Source organism: Poeciliopsis prolifica, unplaced genomic scaffold (assembly GCF_027474105.1).
Source record: "Poeciliopsis prolifica strain line A6 unplaced genomic scaffold, Auburn_PproV2 SCAFFOLD028, whole genome shotgun sequence".
NCBI classification, from domain to species: domain Eukaryota; kingdom Metazoa; phylum Chordata; class Actinopteri; order Cyprinodontiformes; family Poeciliidae; genus Poeciliopsis; species Poeciliopsis prolifica.
In genome coordinates this window covers 4,879,793-4,899,579 of record NW_026562403.1, presented here as the reverse complement: position 1 = coordinate 4,899,579, position 19,787 = coordinate 4,879,793, and the positions used below count along the sequence as shown (strand labels likewise).

At 41.1% G+C, this 19,787-nt stretch overlaps 2 protein-coding genes across 2 annotated transcripts; both read right to left on the bottom strand.

Annotated features, from left to right (window-relative positions):
- Positions 1-726: 726 nt before the first annotated feature.
- LOC129372058 (tubulin beta-4B chain-like) lies at positions 727-4,571 on the bottom strand. The gene is made up of 7 exons (XM_055049052.1): positions 4,393-4,571; positions 3,976-4,084; positions 3,428-3,538; positions 2,994-3,238; positions 2,489-2,811; positions 2,054-2,398; positions 727-1,537 (listed from the first exon to the last, which is right to left on the bottom strand). Exons 1-7 carry the CDS (start codon positions 4,447-4,449, stop codon positions 1,393-1,395), a joined length of 1,335 nt encoding a protein of 444 aa, XP_054905027.1. The 5' UTR covers positions 4,450-4,571; the 3' UTR covers positions 727-1,392.
- A 7,445-nt stretch (positions 4,572-12,016) lies between these two features.
- Positions 12,017-18,881, bottom strand: ankrd13a (ankyrin repeat domain 13A). The gene is made up of 15 exons (XM_055048960.1): positions 18,347-18,881; positions 16,808-16,943; positions 16,401-16,525; positions 16,264-16,309; positions 15,897-16,040; positions 15,623-15,812; positions 15,333-15,399; positions 15,162-15,243; positions 15,022-15,083; positions 14,798-14,928; positions 14,555-14,712; positions 14,353-14,475; positions 14,076-14,236; positions 13,930-13,991; positions 12,017-13,757 (listed from the first exon to the last, which is right to left on the bottom strand). Exons 1-15 carry the CDS (start codon positions 18,452-18,454, stop codon positions 13,559-13,561), a joined length of 1,794 nt encoding a protein of 597 aa, XP_054904935.1. The 5' UTR covers positions 18,455-18,881; the 3' UTR covers positions 12,017-13,558.
- Positions 18,882-19,787: the final 906 nt, after the last annotated feature.

Below are 19,787 nucleotides of genomic sequence, written 5' to 3'. Positions count from 1 at the left end.
GGTTTATTTTTTCTCATTCTGAAAATGTTTTAAATTGAATTCAGTCTGTTTGGATCCCCCAAATTGCCCGTGGATGACTTTAATTATCTCTGCAGTAACTAAGCCATGACATTTCTGTTTATTTTCATGGACTAGAGTAGTAACCTGTTTTCCAAATGTCATTCATACATCCTGGGTCTTTCAACCCATCATTAAGTAATATACATTTATCCATAAATTGCTTATTAAAAAATTTACAAAAAAGTTTTCCTTTATTTTTGATTAATTTATGCACAGATAAGTCAACAGATCTCAGTTAAATGCTCGGCTTAGATTTAATTTCAATGCCAATCATGAACTTTCTGTTGTTCTGCTTCTGGTGCAGAAAGTTGGACCAGAACTTTATTTCCTCCTCAGGATCCAGAGTTCTGCAGATCATCACCAACTTCAACTATTGTATGTTTGATGGATCTGAAAATATTCAATCAGTTTAATTGTGTATTATTGTTTCAGATCTTTGCATCTTGTTACTGCACACATGCTGGATTTTAACTCTACATGGCTCAAAAGTTTCCTCAGATTAAATGCAATGCTGCCATTTGGCCAGCAGATATCGCCCTTTATACACAGCCTATGTAACATCCAGATTTATTTCCTTCATGTTCAACATCAAAACATTAAAATCCTCCTGAATTGCTAAAGTTCTTAATTATATGCCTTCAACTAACAAAAACACTAATCCACAGATTAGTATCATGGTAAAAACTTTTATTTAAAACTCTATGAACATACTATCAAGTTTTTTAGTGTAGTGATATCACTGAAACTATCCTAAATACATCACAGACTGAAAACTACAAAATCCAAAGACAGACAAACTTACAGAGCCCAACCAGTGACATGGGAATTAAAAAACACTATTGGCCATATCTTTTTATTATGAAGTTGTTCCCACCAGATATCATATATAGTTGTTTTTTCTTCTCCCATGTCGCTAGGTGGGTTCTGCACCATCTTGTCAGAGTTACATAGAAAAATAAACAGCTTTGCAGAAATGTATTGCAAGCGGTCAATGTGGAGGTAGGACTGGAGGAGTTACAACATTGAGAAAACCGCTCATCATCACAGTCCCAATAAAAAAGTGAGCGACCACATAAAAACAAACCGCTCACAGATGAAAGCTTCAATGTACAAAATATTCAAAATGCTACAGGCAGAATTACAGGTTAGCACATGTTCCAGAAAAAAATTCAACTGCAATACTTAACATGTTTTCTGCAAAGAAAAGAAAAAAAAATCAAAAACATTTAGAACAAGCTAAACTGGTGATCTTTATCACACCTTAAGAGTCATTGGTTTCAACAAAGAAATAAACGCTGAACTCTAACAATGCTAATGCTTCGTATTAGCTGCTTAGGCCATGTCTTCTTCCTCCTCTTCAAACTCGCCCTCCTCCTCAGCCGTGGCGTCCTGGTACTGCTGGTACTCAGACACCAGGTCATTCATGTTGCTCTCCGCCTCAGTGAACTCCATCTCATCCATGCCCTCGCCGGTGTACCTGTACCGGTGTACGACATTAGCATCTATGCCTTGCACAAGAACGCCACTGTGTTTTAGTACACCTGATAGCCTGATAAACTCCGTTAGATTGAGGATGAAAATTGCAACATTTGTTACGTTTTCAGATGGTGCGCTTTACTTTCACACTGCAGTGTGTCAATCAGACCAAACCTGTTGAATGACCCGTTTCCCTCCTTGCATCAAGGGTCAGATTTTAGTGGTTGTAGGATTTTGCCTCTGTATTTGACCATGAGGCATTTGTTTTGGATGCATTTACCCAGAAAACCCTTCGTTAAAGTTAGCTTCCTGCTTTTGAAGAAGTCTCTGGGACACTTGCATTCCCATATGAATGTGAACCGCACCAGAGTTCATTCAACCGAATTGAGATCTAGGTTTTTTTGGTGGACCAGATTTTGTTTTATTGGTCAACATCAGTTCGGTAGCACATTCACACCTCCCCAAACAAACTCTCTAGCTAGCCAGACAGACTAGCGTTCTATTAACCTTAACTCACCAGTGAAGGAAGGCCTTGCGGCGGAACATGGCAGTGAACTGCTCCGAGATGCGCTTGAACAGCTCCTGGATGGCCGTGCTGTTTCCGATGAAGGTGGCGGACATCTTGAGGCCCCGTGGCGGGATGTCGCAGACGGCTGTCTTCACATTGTTGGGGATCCACTCGACAAAGTAGCTGCTGTTCTTGTTCTGAACGTTCAGCATCTGCTCGTCCACCTCCTTCATGGACATGCGGCCGCGAAAGATGGCGGCCACTGTCAGGTAGCGGCCGTGGCGCGGGTCACATGCCGCCATCATATTTTTGGCGTCGAACATCTGCATGGTGAGTTCGGGGACAGTCAGGGCCCTTGGAAAAGATGAGACATTCAGTTGGAATTAAGTATCTACGGAAGTGGGGGGGATAATCCTAATCTAAGGGTGGATTGAGCGTCTTCACCGGTACTGCTGGCTGCCGCGGCTCGTCAGCGGGGCAAAGCCTGGCATGAAAAAATGCAGTCTGGGGAACGGCACCATGTTGACGGCCAGCTTCCTCAGATCGGCGTTCAGCTGGCCGGGGAAGCGCAGGCAGGTGGTGACGCCACTCATGGTGGCCGACACCAGGTGGTTTAGATCGCCGTAGGTGGGCGTAGTGAGCTTCAACGTGCGAAAGCAGATGTCGTACAGCGCCTCGTTGTCGATGCAGAAGGTCTCGTCAGTGTTCTCCACCAGCTGGTGGACGGACAGGGTGGCGTTGTAGGGCTCCACCACAGTGTCCGACACCTGCCAGGAGGAAAATACGGAAAGAACAATGAAACCTAGTTTAAGATTGGGAGAAGGATTTAATAATTTGGAACATGGTGTATTGCAAAAGTGATTAGTAAAGCAAAAATACATAAATAAAATCACTTTAGGGTTGGGGGAACCAATTTGAGCCATTATTTAAGGAAGATGACAACATAAACCTTTGGTGACGGCACCACGCTGAACGTGTTCATGATGCGGTCTGGGTACTCCTCTCGGATTTTGCTGATGAGGAGCGTGCCCATCCCGGAGCCAGTGCCTCCTCCCAGGGAGTGGGTGAGCTGGAAGCCCTGTAGACAGTCGCAGCCCTCTGCCTCCTTTCTCACTACATCCAGGACTGAGTCCACCAGCTCAGCTCCTTCGGTGTAGTGGCCCTTAGCCCAGTTATTACCAGCACCACTCTGACCTGTTACAGATCAAAGTATTTAATAATAATAATAAAAAGTCAGCTTTTAATAAAAATCCTGACATACTAAGTATCAAGTTTCATTTATTTATTATGGGCAAACATTTGAGAAAGTAAACTATTAACACTCCAATATATGGTAGTTTGATGTTTCAAATCAAAACTAAATTCTTACAAAAATATACGTACCAAAAACAAAATTGTCAGGTCTAAACACTTGGCCAAAAGGTCCAGACCTCACAGAGTCCATGGTGCCTGGCTCCAAGTCGACCAACACAGCACGAGGGACATATTTCCCCCCTAACAGAGAGAGGAGAGGAAAGAAGTCATATGAAAACACTGTAACATCATTACCTGATTGACAAATAAAATCTGGATAACATTGTAATGAACGGATCAAAAATGATTTGTGGAAAATGTGAAATGTAAATCACTCGAAGCATAATCGTCAGGAACACTCATAATTGAGAATAGTCAGACAGGAAAGCGAGAGGGGGGAATACATGCTGCAGTGGTCGTCGGGCGGGACTCGAACCCGTGACGGGCAGAGCTGAGGCCTCCGTGTATTTGGTCGCGCGCTCTACCCCTTCACCACAGCAGAGCCCCGTAGCTTGAATTAGCGTGCGTCATTCAAAACTCAAAACGGGCGATATAACGGCCGTCCTGTGTACGGTAACGGCAGCGGTACTAAAGCGTTTCCTCCACTAACTGCACTGTGAAGTGAAGCGTGAACAAACCTGATGCCTCGTTGTAATAAACGTTGATTCGGTCGAGTTGCAGGTCGCTGTCTCCGTGGTATACCCCGGTTGGGTCAATGCCATGTTCATCACTTATTACCTCCCAGAACTACAATCAAAGAGAGAGGAAAAATCACATTTAAACCAACGGCTATGGTTTAACGATTATGTTAATATTTTTGGCCTCAACTTAAATGTAGCTTTTCAGTCGATGTTAAACAATCTAAATTGGATTAATAACAAGCTATTTCATTTTGTATGTCTATAGCTCGCCATTTTGCTAGCACTTACCTTTACTTTTTTTGTCTGCTAAACTAGCTAAAGCTAATTCAGAAGCCCGCCCAAACTAAAGTGTAAGTTTTCAGTTGGTGTCCTAACGAATTTAGGTCTCACTTTTAAAAATGAATGTTTACTTACTTTTGCACCAATCTGGTTGCCACATTGACCAGCTTGAAGATGAAGAATTTCCCTCATTTTTATCGAAATCAAGCTTTCTAATAATCCAACGAGTAACGTTAAGTCTGTCGCAGCAATCCGTGAGCTCTTTCTTCTTTCTTCGCTTTTTGACGGTTGGAAGTGTTATGCGGTTTGATATTGGAATATCTATTCGTCCAATGGCAGATCTTTATGCAGGCACGTGCAGAGGAAAGGGGGGGGGGGGAGGAGCTAAAAGGGCTTGAGACCATGTCCCTTTTGCCCTTTTTGAGTTTGTCTGGTTTTCTTTTCAATTTTCTTTGATTTGTGTGTCAGGAGGCCTGATTGTGTCCTCCCCTTTCCCCCCCAAGAATAATATTTAGCCATATATAATAATTTTGCATGAATAAATTAGTCTGGCTGCCCCTGGATTAATAATGCCTGAGGATTCTCAATGCTTCTGCATCCATGTTGTTGAAACACCAGGCCCAGATCTGCACCCTCTAAATCTCAGATTATGGGCAAGAATATTTTTTTTTCAACACACACTTGTTTGTGAATAAAAACATAGGTCTGATGTTGACCTTAGAAAGATTGTTTCTATGTATTTTTCATATTGGTCCTCGCAATAGTGGGAAAAAGCCCTCTTCTCTCCCAATCACCTTAATGTCAATGTGCCCCTATTTAACTTTGATCCCCGCCCCTCCAAAGGCACGTCCTGATTATGTTGTATTGTTTCTTTTTTTTTTTTTTCATTTCTTTTTTTCAATTTTTGTGGTTCTTATCCATATTTGGACAGATTGGTGTCTCCTGTTGGTAGACTTTATTAAGACTTTATTAACTGGAGTTAACTTCTAACAGACTGATACAGAAAACAGCTTTGATTTTTCGGTATTTCTTTCTGGCTTCCCCTTGGTGGCGCCATTGCTCAGCGCAGTAACCCAGTGGCTTTAGGACCCTGATGAAGCGGAAGAAGAAACGCCTCCCATCCTCCTCCTCCTCCTCGTTCTCCTCCTCCATCCTGTAACATGATCCTGCATCTCATCCCACAGGCTGTAATATTATGTTTTAGTGTGATAACCAGCGCTCAGGACGCCTCCAGCGTGACCGAAAATCCCTATGCGGTCCTGCAGAAGCAGAACCTCGGTGAGACCCGGCGCTTTCTCTGGAAACCAGTATGAGCACTGGCTCTGGATCTCTGCCATCCGGGCCGCTGTTTGCTTTTTGTTCTTTTGTTGCGTTTTGCTGTAACATCGCCATGTTCCGATCCGCTGTGCAGCGGTGAATGCATCCTTTGAGGTGTTTTGAGGCGGTTTTGAGGCGCTGACCTGTGCGTGTGTTTTGCTGCTTCACAGTGACGTTGGGGAGTGTCCTCGCCGCCCTGCTGCTGCTGCTGATCATCATGGCTGTCTGTGTCTACAAACCTCTGGCTCGTCGTTGAAACTGGACGCAAATATTTGCGCTAATAGCAGACTCGGACTGCTCCCGGTTCTTCCGGTGCAAAGTCACTCCTGCAACGTGTTCAGAGGCCTGCTGAGGGCAGCACCCCTGGGCCACAGCCAGCTGCCTGGAAGCCCCCAAAATTAGGTTATCAGGCGTTTTGTTGGTTATATAAACATACAGTGCACCCCAGTCAGCATAAAAGTTTTTCTTGTCACAGCACTCATTAGATTTAGCCCCTTAGAGCAATGGGGAAGTCCAAGGAACTCAGTGAGGATGTGAGGAGGAGAATTGTAGATCTGCACAAGTCAGGAAAGTCTCTCGGAGCCATTTCTAAAGAGCTACAGATTCCCAAATCATCCGTTCAATCGATCATACGCAAGTATGATTTATTTGGGTGCGTCAGCACTTTGCCCCGGTCTGGGAGAAGGCCCAAGCTTTCCCACTCAGACGAACTGAAACTGGTCAAGATGTTCAAAGACAATCCGGGAACCACCAAGGTTCAGATCTGGCAGGAACTGGAAACTGCTGGAATGCAAGTGTCTCTGTCCACAGTGAAGCGGGTTTTGCATTGTGTTGAGCGTCCGAAACTGTCCAGCAAGAACCAGGATGATCTTCTGCTGAAGAGTGCCACTGGTGCAGAGCTTGCTCAACAGTTGCAAAAGGTGGGAGTGGGTGCGTCTGCTTGCACAGGGAGACGAAAAAGGTCCGCCAAAAAGCCACTGTTGTCGGAGGAAAAGGCCCAGGGCAGACTGGAGTTCTGCCAGAAGTACATAGACTGGACCACAGAGGACTGGTGCAAAGTCATTTTCTCTGACATGTCTTCCTTCCGATTGTTTGCAACATCTGGGAAAGGATCGGTAAGAAGAAAAGATGAGGCCACCCAGGAGACCTGTGTGGTGCCAGCAGTGACGGATCTCGATGCGGTGCATGTGTGGGGCTGTGTCTCATCCAAGGGAGTGGGCTCACTCTCAGTTTTACCCAAGGACACCTCCATGGACGAAGAGTGGTATCAAACCGTCCTGCAGGAGCAGCTCCTACCAACAATACACGAGCAGTTTGATGATGGAAAATATTTTTTCCAGCATGACGGGGCACCATGCCACAGGGCAGAACTGATAACCAAGTGGTTCAAAGACCATGAGGTTGAAGTTTTGGACCTGTGGCCAGAAAACTCTCCCGATCTCAACCCCATGGAGAACCTTTGGTCGTTCCTCAAAAAGCGAGTGGACAAGCAGAAGTCGTCGAACAGCGAGCAGCTCCAGACTCTGATACGTCAAGAATGGTTCACTCTAAGCCGGGATTTGCTTCAGAAGTTTATATCTAGCATGCCAGAAAGGATTGCAGAGGTTGTGAAGAAACAGGGTCAACCTTGTGAATTTTAAATCTTTACAAGGTCATTGCATTGACCTTGTAAAGGTCAATGCTTCTCTGTGAGGTTCTGTTGGCATTTTATGACACAAATTAACAATTCTTGTATTTTTCTGTCTTGATTGTTGTTTTTTTCCCTGTCAGCTATGCAATGTTTCTAATAATTATGTTATGACATCTGGTACTAAATTAAGAAAATGCTTTAAGGTCACCGCTTCAGCTTGGTGATGGTAAAAAAATGTGACGCATATCACCAGAAGATCAAAACATAAAACTTTATTTTCTTGGAGACAAATCAATTTAATTGGACACAGCAGAGGAAACAACTTTGAAGAGCCGTGGAATGGTGGTTTCACAGGATTTCTCTGGTCTATAAAGAGGAGAACACGGACGTTTCTCTGGAGAATCTGTCTTGGAGGAGTAAAATGTGGAGGTGGGAGGATTAAAATCCTTTGGTGGTTTCGGAGTTTCCCCACTTGTCTTTAGTCAATCAATATTGGACAAAGCAGAAGTAAATGTGCTCTTCAAAGGTTGTTGAAGTCTTTTTGTAGAAAAAGAAAATCCCACTTCTGCTGCATAATCAACCCAAAGCACTTTGGAGCTTCGGGAGAACTTCTTGAACAGTGATTTGACAGTGAAAATTTCCACCACAGTTGCTTAACATTTATAGCAGCACTTTTAATGACCCTTCATTTGTTATACTTTTCATTCTCTCTGTATACCTCTTAGTTTTTTTTTTCTTCATTGGATTCTACCAATATCTGTTGGAGTAGTTACTGAGTTTTAGAGGGTGATCTGTAGAGGGGATGATCCTCCTCTCTCATTACTTACTGCATTGTTTGGATATGAGTTTTGTATTAATTAAACTAACAAATGCGAGATGAAATACTATAGTGGTTTCCTCTGGTGTCACCTGATCAGTCAGAAGAGGCAAATCATTATTCAAAGCTTAGGATTTGCTTAAAGCTCTTTAGCATCAAACTAAAGAGCAGCTTTTTCTGTAATCCATGAATCTTTGAATGTGTAGAAATATTTTGTATCTGATCCAGACAATGAAAAGTAAAATATCCCACAGAGTATTTTTATGGTTTTATTTCTGCCGCTGTAAAGTTGTCATCAGTAAAGCTGTCAAAACAATCCCGTTTCTTCTTTCATTGTTTGTACAATGTCTTAGTCTTTTAAAAAGGTTTTCTGAGTTATTTACAGCAGGAACAGGACCGAACGGTTCACTCTGTAAATGTAACTGTACCTCTTACAAAACAGAGATGATCTACCTTTATTCTATCAGTAGATTGATATGATTCTTAAATGGACATACAATATTACTGCTTAGTGCAACAATTAGAATATGTTGACAGGTCACCTCATAATACAGTTTAGTTCCTAAAGGACCTCAGTCAGTTGTGACCCCAAATTTCCAGGATAATACCCCATTATATAACCTGATTTCTCAGTAAATTTCATGAAAGCTCTAAGAAAGTGTTAAGCTGTTAGAAAGTAATTGGTGGTAAATTCCAAGAAAGTGTTGCTGGGATAAAGCACAGATCATCCGTAGTTGTCTTAAAAAAGACAACTCCGGATTAAGAAAAGGTTTTATTTACCTTGATACAAAAATTGCCAATGGCACATTGGAGGAACAGAACCTCCAGTGGCATATCGGTTCCTTATTATACTACTTGCTTACTCAAGAACGTTCTTTAAATGTTTTTGGTAAGTTCCAGAAAGTACAATGTGTGTTTAAAAAAGTAACTCCTAAAATTTCTATGAAAGATCAGAAAATGCCAGCAGTACATGAACAGCCTATAGATTGCAAAATGTTTTTTTTTTTTTTTAATTTTGTGTTAAAATTGTTCAAAACAGTTGAAATTACTTTAAAATGGAATAATATTTAATCTGTAACTGTTTAGGTTGAAACATAAAGAACATATCAATTGAAACTGAAAAGTGCAACAATTTATAGTTACCAAAGAAAATAACTATCTGGGGGTCTGAGTTACAAAAACATTTATATATATATATATATATATATATATATATATATATATATATATATATATATATATATAATATATATATATATATATATATATATATATATATATGCAAATATTCAACATGACAATCAATCGATTGATTGTCAATTGTTGAATATTTTAATTACGTTAAAACAAACCTTATGATTGTTTTCTTGAGATCGTTTGATGATGTTGTAACAAGTTAATCACGCAAAAATAGTATCAAGTTTCTAAAATATTGAGATAGTAAGGCAGATCTTAAAGCCAGTGTTACAGCCCAGTGGCTTTAGGACCCTGAATCAGCGGAAGCAAAACGCCTCTCCTCATGATCATCGTTCTCCACCTTCATCCACGATCAACATGATGCTGCATCTCATCCCACAGGCTGTGATATTATGTTTTAGTGTGATAACCAGCGCTCAGGACGAATCCAACCTGACCGAGAGGCCTTATGTGGTCCTGAAGAAGCAGAACCTCGGTGAGTTCTGGTGTTTAACTGGAAACCAGTTAGAGAATTGTTCCTGCAAGATTCGGTTTGGTTTCTGTGCTTTAGTCCTGTTGTCCTAATATTGAGCATTGCGCCATCCCGTGGCGAGCAGTGTTGTTGGTGATCTGTGTTTTGCTGCTTCACAGTGACGCTGGGGAGTGTCCTCGCTGTCCTGCTGCTGCTGATGATCATCATGGCTGTCTGTGTCTACAAACCTCTGGCTCGTCGCTGAAACTGGACGCAAACTCTGAGGGGTGTCTTCTGGTACAAGCTGCATTGCGAGCAGAGACCAGCAGATGGCAGTACAGCCAGGCAGCCATCAGCAGTTTCACCTTCTGATTTGGAAGCCTAAATCAAAATATCCTGCGACTGACCAGCTAAAAATGGCACATTGATTTGCAGATCGCAGTAAAAGTGGGCAATATATGCACCTAACATCTGTACCTGCCAGTTTTAGCCATGGTTAGCGTGAAGTCGTCATCGCTCCCTATTAAAACGTGCTCACATTCAAGGAAATTGCTGCCTCAAATATTCAGCTTGAAAAAACATTTTTGCTTATTTTCTAAAAGTTCAAGCTGACAGACTGAACAAGAGCAAAGACAACATAAGGATATCAAAGATTGTCACACAAGGGTTCCCCCCTCAAAGGCACACCACAGGGTGGTGTTGCCACCGGTGTAGAGCTTCCTCAATATTGGCAGCAGATGGGTGTGAGCATGTTTGCATGCACTGAGACAAAGACTGTTGGATAATGGCCTTGTAAAAAGTGCGGCTGCAAGAAGTTGCTTTGGTCCAAGGTAAACATCAAGGCAGACTGGGTTTCTACAGGAAGTACAAGGAGTGGACTCCATGGGACTGAAACAAAACTATTTTCTCTCATGGATCCATCTTGTCTATGAACTCTGGAAAATCTTTGGTCTCGAGAAGAAAGCGGAAGTGGTGTCATGATCAGCATATTGTGTCAGCTGTGACAGATCCTGATATTATCCTCCTTCCAGCAGTACAAGCACATTTCAATGATAATCAGGATATTTTCCAACATGACGCAGCACCGGACCAGAAGGCACAAATGATAATGAAGAGGCTCAGAAATGATGATGTTGAATATTTGAACCTGTGGCCAGTGAGATTTCTCAATAAGAGATCTTTATTAATAAAATATGTTAATTTTTGCAAAAATAATTACTATGGACCTTAGTGAGATTCACCTGTTTGAAAAAAATAAAGAACTTTCTATTTTCCAGCAGATTGGCAGTGAACAGCAACATGTGGGGGAGGGTTTATGCTATACTACATGGAGCTTCATATTTTAGGTCTCTAGTGACCTAAAATATGAATTATTATCGTCTAGCTCGCATTAAGAAAAACAAAAACAAAAAGACAAATCTCTAAAATTTTGAGAAATAAAAGGATTTTACATAGCTTTGTAGTTGTATTATTCTCTTTATATCGGATTTGCCATGACACATCTGAGAGGTTTTTTTTTTTTTTTTTTTTACAAATCAACAATCGCAGTGATCAGTGCTTCTTGATTTGCTATGTTGAAATGTATTTATTACTGATTAATTAAACAGTAAAAATCTTTTTTTCTGTTCAGTCTTGAGACTGTGCAGTAATAAAATAAATATTGCAGAAAAAACTATCTATAGTAAATTTTACGTGGTTTTTAGTAATCTAGAACTTGTTTTGTTTGTAAAACACTATGACCACAACCATTAGTGTGTCCTATTTGCGTTTTATGTGACACAAAGTAGTGCGTAAGAGTAATATGAAAGAGAAAATGACGCTCAGCAATTTGTTTTGTTAAACCAATAGCCTGTGGGCTGCAACTATTTTTGGGATATCTGTGAATATCATTTTGATTGAATATGTATTGATCTAAATCATTCCATTGTAATTTTTGGTGTGGTTTTTGTGGTGAAAGATGAGCCTCCACCTCCGTCTTAAGACACCCGGCCCCTCTAACAGGCTTTCTTCCGGGATTGCCCTTTATTTAAGTATGAGATTTAATCTGAGAGTAAATAAAACACAGATGGACTCTATTAACTGGGTCCATCAAAGCATTCTTCACAGCTGATGAACCACTTTGTCTTGGTCTGTCACATCAAATCTGCCAAACTTTGAAGTCTATAGTGGTAGAGATATTAGACTTAAATTGACTTTTGTTATACTGAGGCAGTTGTTAAAAACTTTATTGAAAAAAAGAATGAAAAAGAAACAAATAAAAATAAAAAAATTCTGAAAATATCAACATTGTCATGGCTTATTTTTTTTCAAAGTCGCTAACTTAGGAAAGAAAAAACAAGTTTAGTCCTCATGGAAATAAAGTGCTTTTATTTTAGAACATTTTCAGAGATTTTCAAAATTGTCACAATTTCTTTTAGAAAAGATCTTTGCTCACACATTGCATTGCAGAGATCTGTATTAACATTAGCTCGCCTTCATAAAGTTGACTTTTCACCAGTTTGGCAACTTGATCCATTAGTTAGTTGACGAGTTGAAGCTCCTAATGGAATCACAGCAACAACAGGGACCTTTAAAAAGTGGTTGGCTGTCAGTGAAATCAACTTTAGTGGTTAATTGATGTTACTCTGCATCACTCCGATACAAACCAAAAGCATTTTCAGCTCATCAGTCACATAAAAAAAAACAAATCTTAAAAAAAAACATTAGCAGAAGTTTTTTTTGTTTGTTTGTTTTAGTGGCACTCCAGGAACTTTTCACAACACCTCGGCCCCTCAGGCATTTTCAGAGCAAAGTGATCCTTGGCACATGCTGAAGCTGCTACTCTTAATCATGCTGGATGGAGTCTGTGACGCCTCCAGTTCATGGTTGGAGGAGATGAACTCTGCTACATTGGTTACCGCGACGGCTCACAGACGAGACCGGTCTCTGTTATTGCATTTCTGAAGGGAGTTGAAGCTGCGCTCAGTGACAGATTACAAAAATAATTACTTTATTACCTCAAGCCTAGTCTAGGCCTGGCTGCAGCACAGATTTGTCACCATGGAGTTACTTTAAAAAACATTTCCCATGGCAACATGCGTTCGTTCAACCCCTGCAGTCCTGTACATTCACAACGTAGATCTAAATGCATTCAGAAATGGCTCCAAGAATTTTCCATTTTTAGCTTTTAGCATAGAGTGATATGCATGAGAAATACCGTTTCGCATCATAAACATTTACCAGGCTACAACAGCTCTGAAACTCATAAATAAATGTTGGAAGAAAAAAAAAAAATCTAGAAAGTTGGAACCCTGAGATTTTTCTTATTCGATGAGCCAAACATTTTGTTGAGTAGTGACGCTGCAGGAAGACTTGCAATAATACTCAAACTTGCAGCTTTACATTTGCAGTGCTCAAAATAATTTGTTGTGCTAGGCTTTTAGAAAAAAATCTGACTTGACATGTTAAGAAAAAAAACAAAACAAAATAAGGGCTGTGGTGGCATAAATTGTGACGTCTTAGCACAAAGAAACATTTGAAGCTAACTCAAGAACCTAACTTTAATTTAACCCCAATCCAAACAATAATGATCAACATGTGAATGCTGTTGTGAGTCTGAATAGTAAACAAAAATAACTAAAGGACTAAAGTATCTCAACAGTCTGAAGTAAGTAAGTAGTGACAAGATGTCCACTTGAAGAAATTTAGGAAAGAAAAGTTATTCTCAAAAATATCTATTGAAAAATAATGGAGAGTTTTTAATTGCCTGTATGGGTCCAGGTTTGTTACAGTAAAAATTAAAATCAGTGGTTGCATAGGTGGATTTAGAGAGGTTAAGAAGGAAACACTGAGGTGTGGTAGTTGCTTCTGGTTCCAGGAACGTCGTTTTAAAATTCCCTCTTTCTCCTTTTCACTTCTCGGTGAGCGACAGCTGCAGTATCCGCTCCAGCTCCTCGTCCTCCTGCTTCCTCATCCTCTCCTCCTCTTCTTGAGCTCGAGCAGAGAGCTCCATAGCCAGGCGGAGGTCCGAGTCATGGCTGGAAGCGGAAGGGGAGCTCGCGGGGGTGACGCTGTCTCCAATTTCCACCAGCGACCCTTCAGGGATACTTCTGGAATGACATTGAAAGAAAGGAAGTCAGATCCAACCCTGAGCTGTTGCCGTTAGCAAGCAACAGAGGAGCAGCCAAAAGTTATACTCAAGAGTTGGCTGATTTGAAATGTATGCCACACTTTTCAGATCTTTATTTGAAAAATGTATTTAGTGAAAAGGCGTGGACCTACCTATCGCTATGGCTGCCTGTCATTGCATGTGAAAATTCTTCATTAGCATCATCCCAGCTCACCTATAAAAGCACACAAACAAGAGAGCCTTTTAGAAAGGAGCAGGCAGAACATGATCGAATAAGCAGTGGAAAATACAGCCTGACCTCGCCTGAGCCTCTTTGTGAGTCCAGGAGGCTCTGATGGATGGCATACTGCAGAAGCTCATCATCGTTGTTGGACATAGGGGTGTGGCGGCTGCCGCCTCTGCGGTGATAATTCGGAGGTACTTCGAACACTGAGGGACACACCTGAAATGGAGTTGTAGCTGTGGAAGGAGGGCAGAACCAAATGGAGAACAAGATGCTCAGGAGTTAAAAACGTGGAGGGTTTTTTTTTGTTGTTGTTTATTTAAGACAACAAATGTTGTGGCTGCGTCGCTACCTGTGGGTACGTCGTCATTTTCGTCCGGGGATGTCGGCGTGGCTGCTGCCTCCTCTTCGGTGCGACATTTGTTTACATTACCAAATGTGATCCTGGCATTCAGCACATGAAACAGGGGAATCTCTGAGGAGATAAAAAAAGTCTTTAAGACACAAATTTTCTTAAAAACAAAAAAGAAAAAAAAGAATGTATTGGTTTGTACCTATTTTAACAGGAAATCCAGGGGGAAACTTCAGGGTTACAAAGTCTCTTAATCGTGCAAAATGGGAACTGGTTCGAGCCATGAGGTCAATGATGGGGGTCACCTGCTCCACCAGGGACAAAGGATGCTCCTCACTCATCCACAGTGTTCCTTTGAACCTAATTGGATGAACATTACAGAAGGCATTCATCAAGCATGCACCCAGCCTGATGAAGGTTGCACAATAAAAACAGAAACTCTTACTTTTGTGTTCGAATCGTCAGTTCGATGGGACGACCAATGTCCCTGTTACCCAGGTCAAAGTCGGGATTAAAATATTCATCTGGAGTGATCGCAGTGGGGTTTGTGGCTGTGGCATACTCCAGAGTTAAGTTCTGCAAATTGCAGTAACAAACTAAAATGAGCCACTAACCGAGAGGCGAAACAAATAATTTGATCTTTAATCAATACTGAAATGAGCATCTTACCCCCTGGGCACTTATGTGCTGCTCCACAGTCCCTAGCAAAGACTCTAAAACATTCCTTTCACCTTTGAATAGAAAGGTTACATGTGAATTTATAACCCTGGAGAAACAAACATCAAGAAAGAGAAATGTTCTCTGCCTACTTTTAATCCTGGCTTTCTCCTCATCTGTTAAATGCTCCGTCCTCGTCCTGATGACCACGTTTACATTGTTGACACTGAAAACCTGAAAGAAAATAAACCACAAAACCAAATGACCGGCTGCACAGTTGCAGTTTGTTTTTTCTAAATGTCAGCCATGTAACTTTATCAAACCTTTGCTTCAAATCCATTGACTGCTTCGGTTTTGTCTGTTCTCCAACCTAAAATCCCAGATTTGCATCTGTTGGAAAAAATTTTTAAATATTTGAGAAAACAAGGCAACTTCATAGAGAATGTTTTGCCATCTTAGAACAACCCTTTACAATGCAGAGAAAATAATAAACTGTGATGGCACAGATGAGTACTAACCTAATTAGAGACAAACAATAGCTGACAGTAAAAGAGATTAAATAGCATTAAAGCTACTTGTTTTGTGACTGATGGCAACCAGAAAGAAACCTTACCTTTCAAAAGCAATATCCTTTGTGTCCAAATAGGTGTTGACAACAGGTGTTGTCAATCTTTTGGCAACTTCCTGTTCAGCTGGCTGCATCGACTCCAACGTGACTTCTTCCATTTCTTGGGATATGTTGAAGCGCTCTGTGTCGACGACGCCATCATCGTGGTTCACCTCCATTAACTCTGCATGGGAATCTGTGAGGAAAAAAAAAGCAAAATGTTTTTTACGCTTAAACACCTTAGAAAGCATCTGTACATAGGAGTTTAAAACACACATACCGTCTCCTTTGAAGATGTAACTCCTTCGGCCTCTGATCCACGTCATGTTGTCAAAGCCCAGAAGGGTTGCGTCAACTCGAAGGCTGGCACCACTTTTCCAAATGCGACAAACGTCACTCGGACATATCCGGGACAGGAGAGGGACTGTGAAGCAACAACACGAACAGTGGAAAGAATGTGACGCTTAGCCTGAACGTCAGCAAACAAACCTGACAGAACAGCACAGGCAGGTATGTTGTTTTGCCTGTATGACCTGATGAAACCTTTATGCAAAGAGCTCTGGATGCTTGAGCATCAGCTTGAATGTGCCTTTATAATAACACACACACACAAACAAGCACACACTAAAAAAAAAAATCCCACTTACTCCAGCTGGTGAATTCCCATTTCATTTCCATGTAAAAGTCAGGAGACTGGTGAGAGAGAAAAAAAAGCAATTGATTCTACAATAGTAAACATTTCCAGACTTACAAACATTCTGTTAAAAAAAAATTGAATAAAAACCTCCTTGATCTTCAACAGCAGCTCAGGCACTCCTCCCAGAGCAGTGGAGGCTTTGAGGTAGTCTCTACGCTGAAGCACTAACTGAACCATCTCTGGGTCTCCAGTGCTGACAGCTTCCTGCAGCACTGCACAGAAGAGCATGGAAACCACAATGCCTGTTAAAATATCAGCATCGGTCCCACTGCTATTGCAATTCTCCATTTGAAAACCTCAGTAATGGTGGTGGTGAGCGCTTTACTGTAACTGAGGGAGTATAATAAGCATCTACAAGAAAGTCCATTAGCAACAGATGACGAGAGGATTTAGGAGATAAAATAACCATGAAACTGATGAGGATATACCACAAATAAGAGAAGATGAAGGACAGTGTTCTACAGAATTACTTGGCCGATATGCAGCAGGCTAACCTGTCCAATGCTTGGCATTTTCTTTAGTCACTGAAGCACCGTGTCTCAGGAGAACTCTGACCAACTCCAGGTGTCCGAGCGACACGGCTAGGTGCAAAGGTGTTCGACCCCGGGGATCAACGGCCTCGATGTCATTCTGAGAAAAAAAACGAAAACAAACATACAAGAAACATTACAAGTACAGAAATTATGTCATACAGTACAGGTAAACACTCGAAGAGGGTCACAACAACAGTCTACGTTTACCTGAATGACATCCCTGTGCAGTTGTAAGTACAAATTTTAGCAGCGGTTGATAATTACACGAACCTGCGCCACCACATAAGCATAAGTTTTATGAGTCACGCTGTAATTGACATGAAGTCATTGGTTAGAAGAGCCAAAGTCCCTTCGTAAAAAGTCTCCCTTAAATCAACTCAGAGGCACAGTAACTGAAGAGACATTATTATTTGTAATTATCCATTTTTTTTTTATCTTGTAAAAGTGTTTTTGTTACCTTCATCCAATGTTATGTCTTGACATGTTTGTTATACATCTGATATGCTGAGCATAACAAATGTTTATGACTTTTGGATGAAACTTATTTTCTGTAATCATTAGTTACAGACTGTGCTACAGATAGTTTCATCTGAATGGACGTAGTGGTGCAGTGTAGGTGGAAAGATTTAATCTGAATTTCCCTAAAGCACGTCACAAAAAGAAAATATAAAGTGCAAAAGATTTTATGGCAGGCAACTGCATTTAAACTTGATAAAACACACTGGACCAATATCATCAGATGACATAGACCCCCCAAAAACTTGGATTGTGTGCCTTTCCACTCTTCCTCCAGATGTTGGGATCTTGATTTAGAAATAAAATGCAACATTTAATTTAATCTGAAAAGAAAACTTTGGATCACCTCTGGTAAGACGCCTCTAATATGCTTACTACAAGAAATGAAACAGCTGTAGTCCATGTCCTAGATACAAGACTGGAGACTGTTGGACTGACTGCAGATGCAGATGAAAAACTGAGTGGTGAAGATTCTCTCAAGATTTCAGTTATTAGTTGTTTATAGATTGAAAAAATGAGTTTTTCCTTCCATACAACTTTCCAAAAATATGCTTGGAAAGAGGACTACTGCTAATCATTCTTAGCAATGACAGCTGTGTTTCCCAGGTCATAACGTAGCACTCTCATATTCAAAATAAACGTTAAATTGTTAGCCACAAACTTTTTCATTTCCAAATGAACAACAATACACCCCTATGCGAGTAATTAATCAATATACCACACGAGTTTCACTTTTGAATTACATAAATATATAAACTTTTCGATCAGTCTCGCAAAGCAAAGATGCACCTGTTGTTCCTTCCTGTTTTTCTGAGGAAGCTGCTGTTGTGAGTGAGCTGATCAGTCAGCAGGTAACTTTCCTGTGTGACAGCACAGCATCTGTCAACACCCCTGGCCTACTTTCACAGGCTACAAACACAGCGAGCAGCTAGCCTCTACTTTCATTTTTGTGGTCTTATCAGCTAACTTGGTGTTTCCACAGACCTGTTGTGATCGTATTTGCTGTTCCAGTTTCCTGTAGTCGTTCTCCCAAACTGCGGAATGAAGGGGAAACTTCCCTCGGATGTCTTCGCTAATGCTAGCCGTGGACATCTTCCTCTTTCTGGAGCCTTTCACTGCAGACAGTCTCTGAGCGTCTCATCTATGATCGAAGCGGCGGCGGGTTCACGCTAATTACAGTCAAATGTGCGCCACAACTCCATCGCTTTTGCCGCCGACGGCAGGAATGACACCCAGTCCAGTGACCAACTTCTTCCCGCAAGCCTTCCTCTAAATAAAACTTTTGAACAAGGAAGTGCCAGGAGCAGCACCTAGCAACAGCAACAGGGGTGTCCTGCACAGGAAAACGGTCTCAGTGCTGAACTATATCATCCCAATCAAATGTCGCAGTGGTTGACTTTAAAATGGTAGCTCGTCTGTTCGTCTGGAGATTTGTTGCTGACGTTGATGTGACACAGAAACGGATTTATCAGCCGCAAGCATCGTCTTTACCGAAAATAATAGACAGTTCCAGGTTGGACTAAACCATTTTACGTATCAGTGTGGGGGGGAAGGGCTAAATAAAGACGTCCGGAAATTGATCCCTAAATAAACAAATTCCCTTAAATTCGCATTTAAATATTAGGTGAGAAGTGAATATTATTGTATATTACAATAAAACGGTTGTTGACATTATCTGCTTGTGTTTAAATGTTATGTATGTGTCGTATTTCCCCTCTGACGTTTAGGTGTGGTCAGAACGCTCTCGGTCCAGGGGAGGGACATTGGAAAAGTGAAACTGTGTGGTTGAGGTTTGGTTATTTCCAAGCAATAAGACAGTAGGTGCTTCAAAACACCTTTATGATATTATTCCATGCTCTTCCAGATTCTGTTTCTCCCCATTTCCTAGGCCTATTTAGCTCATTTTAAAGGCATAAATACAGATATTGCTGCGCTCTAAGACGTCATATCTGCCACTCAGTATTTGTTGGAGCTAATACTAAATTATAAACTATGCTAAGTTTATAATTTATCCGACAGCACCCTCTAAAACTGACCCCCCCATGTTGTTGAAAGCAATTTGGACAGCAGAAAAAACGCACCTACTTCATATTACCTCGGCTACCTTGAATTTGAGATCTCTAGTTCAAAATTTGACATACCTTGGCTTTATTTAATGCTTTCTTGGTATTCTCTCCATCCAATTGCACAAGTCTGGGGTTAAGCAAAGGGCAGCTAACATTTCTGCAGACTTTGTGTCTGCTAACCCCATCTCAAAGGAGATGGGGTTAGCAGAAGAAGTAGAAAACCCAGAGTGACTTTGAATGACAACCACAAATTATATGCATCTTCATGGGTAATTGCTTTTTTTTTTGTTTTTTTGAGATTATAAGTAAGTTTGAATGCCACTTCCTTCTTCTTTCTAAAGAGATGGCAAGTTATTTTA

Excerpts from the sequence above, each read along its gene's own strand:
- LOC129372058 (XM_055049052.1), bottom strand. The coding sequence starts at position 4,449 with ATGAGGGAAATTCTTCATCTTCAAGCTGGTCAATGTGGCAACCAGATT. Across the intron at positions 3,539-3,975 it reads TTATTACAACGAGGCATCAG|GGGGGAAATATGTCCCTCGT; the intron begins GTTTGTTCACGC and ends TCTCTCTGTTAG. Across the intron at positions 2,399-2,488 it reads CGCGGCAGCCAGCAGTACCG|GGCCCTGACTGTCCCCGAAC; the intron begins GTGAAGACGCTC and ends ATCTTTTCCAAG.
- ankrd13a (XM_055048960.1), bottom strand. The coding sequence starts at position 18,454 with ATGTCCACGGCTAGCATTAGCGAAGACATCCGAGGGAAGTTTCCCCTT. Across the intron at positions 16,041-16,263 it reads ATGGGAATTCACCAGCTGGA|TCCCTCTCCTGTCCCGGATA; the intron begins GTAAGTGGGATT and ends GTTGCTTCACAG. Across the intron at positions 13,758-13,929 it reads ACAGGCAGCCATAGCGATAG|AAGTATCCCTGAAGGGTCGC; the intron begins GTAGGTCCACGC and ends ATGTCATTCCAG.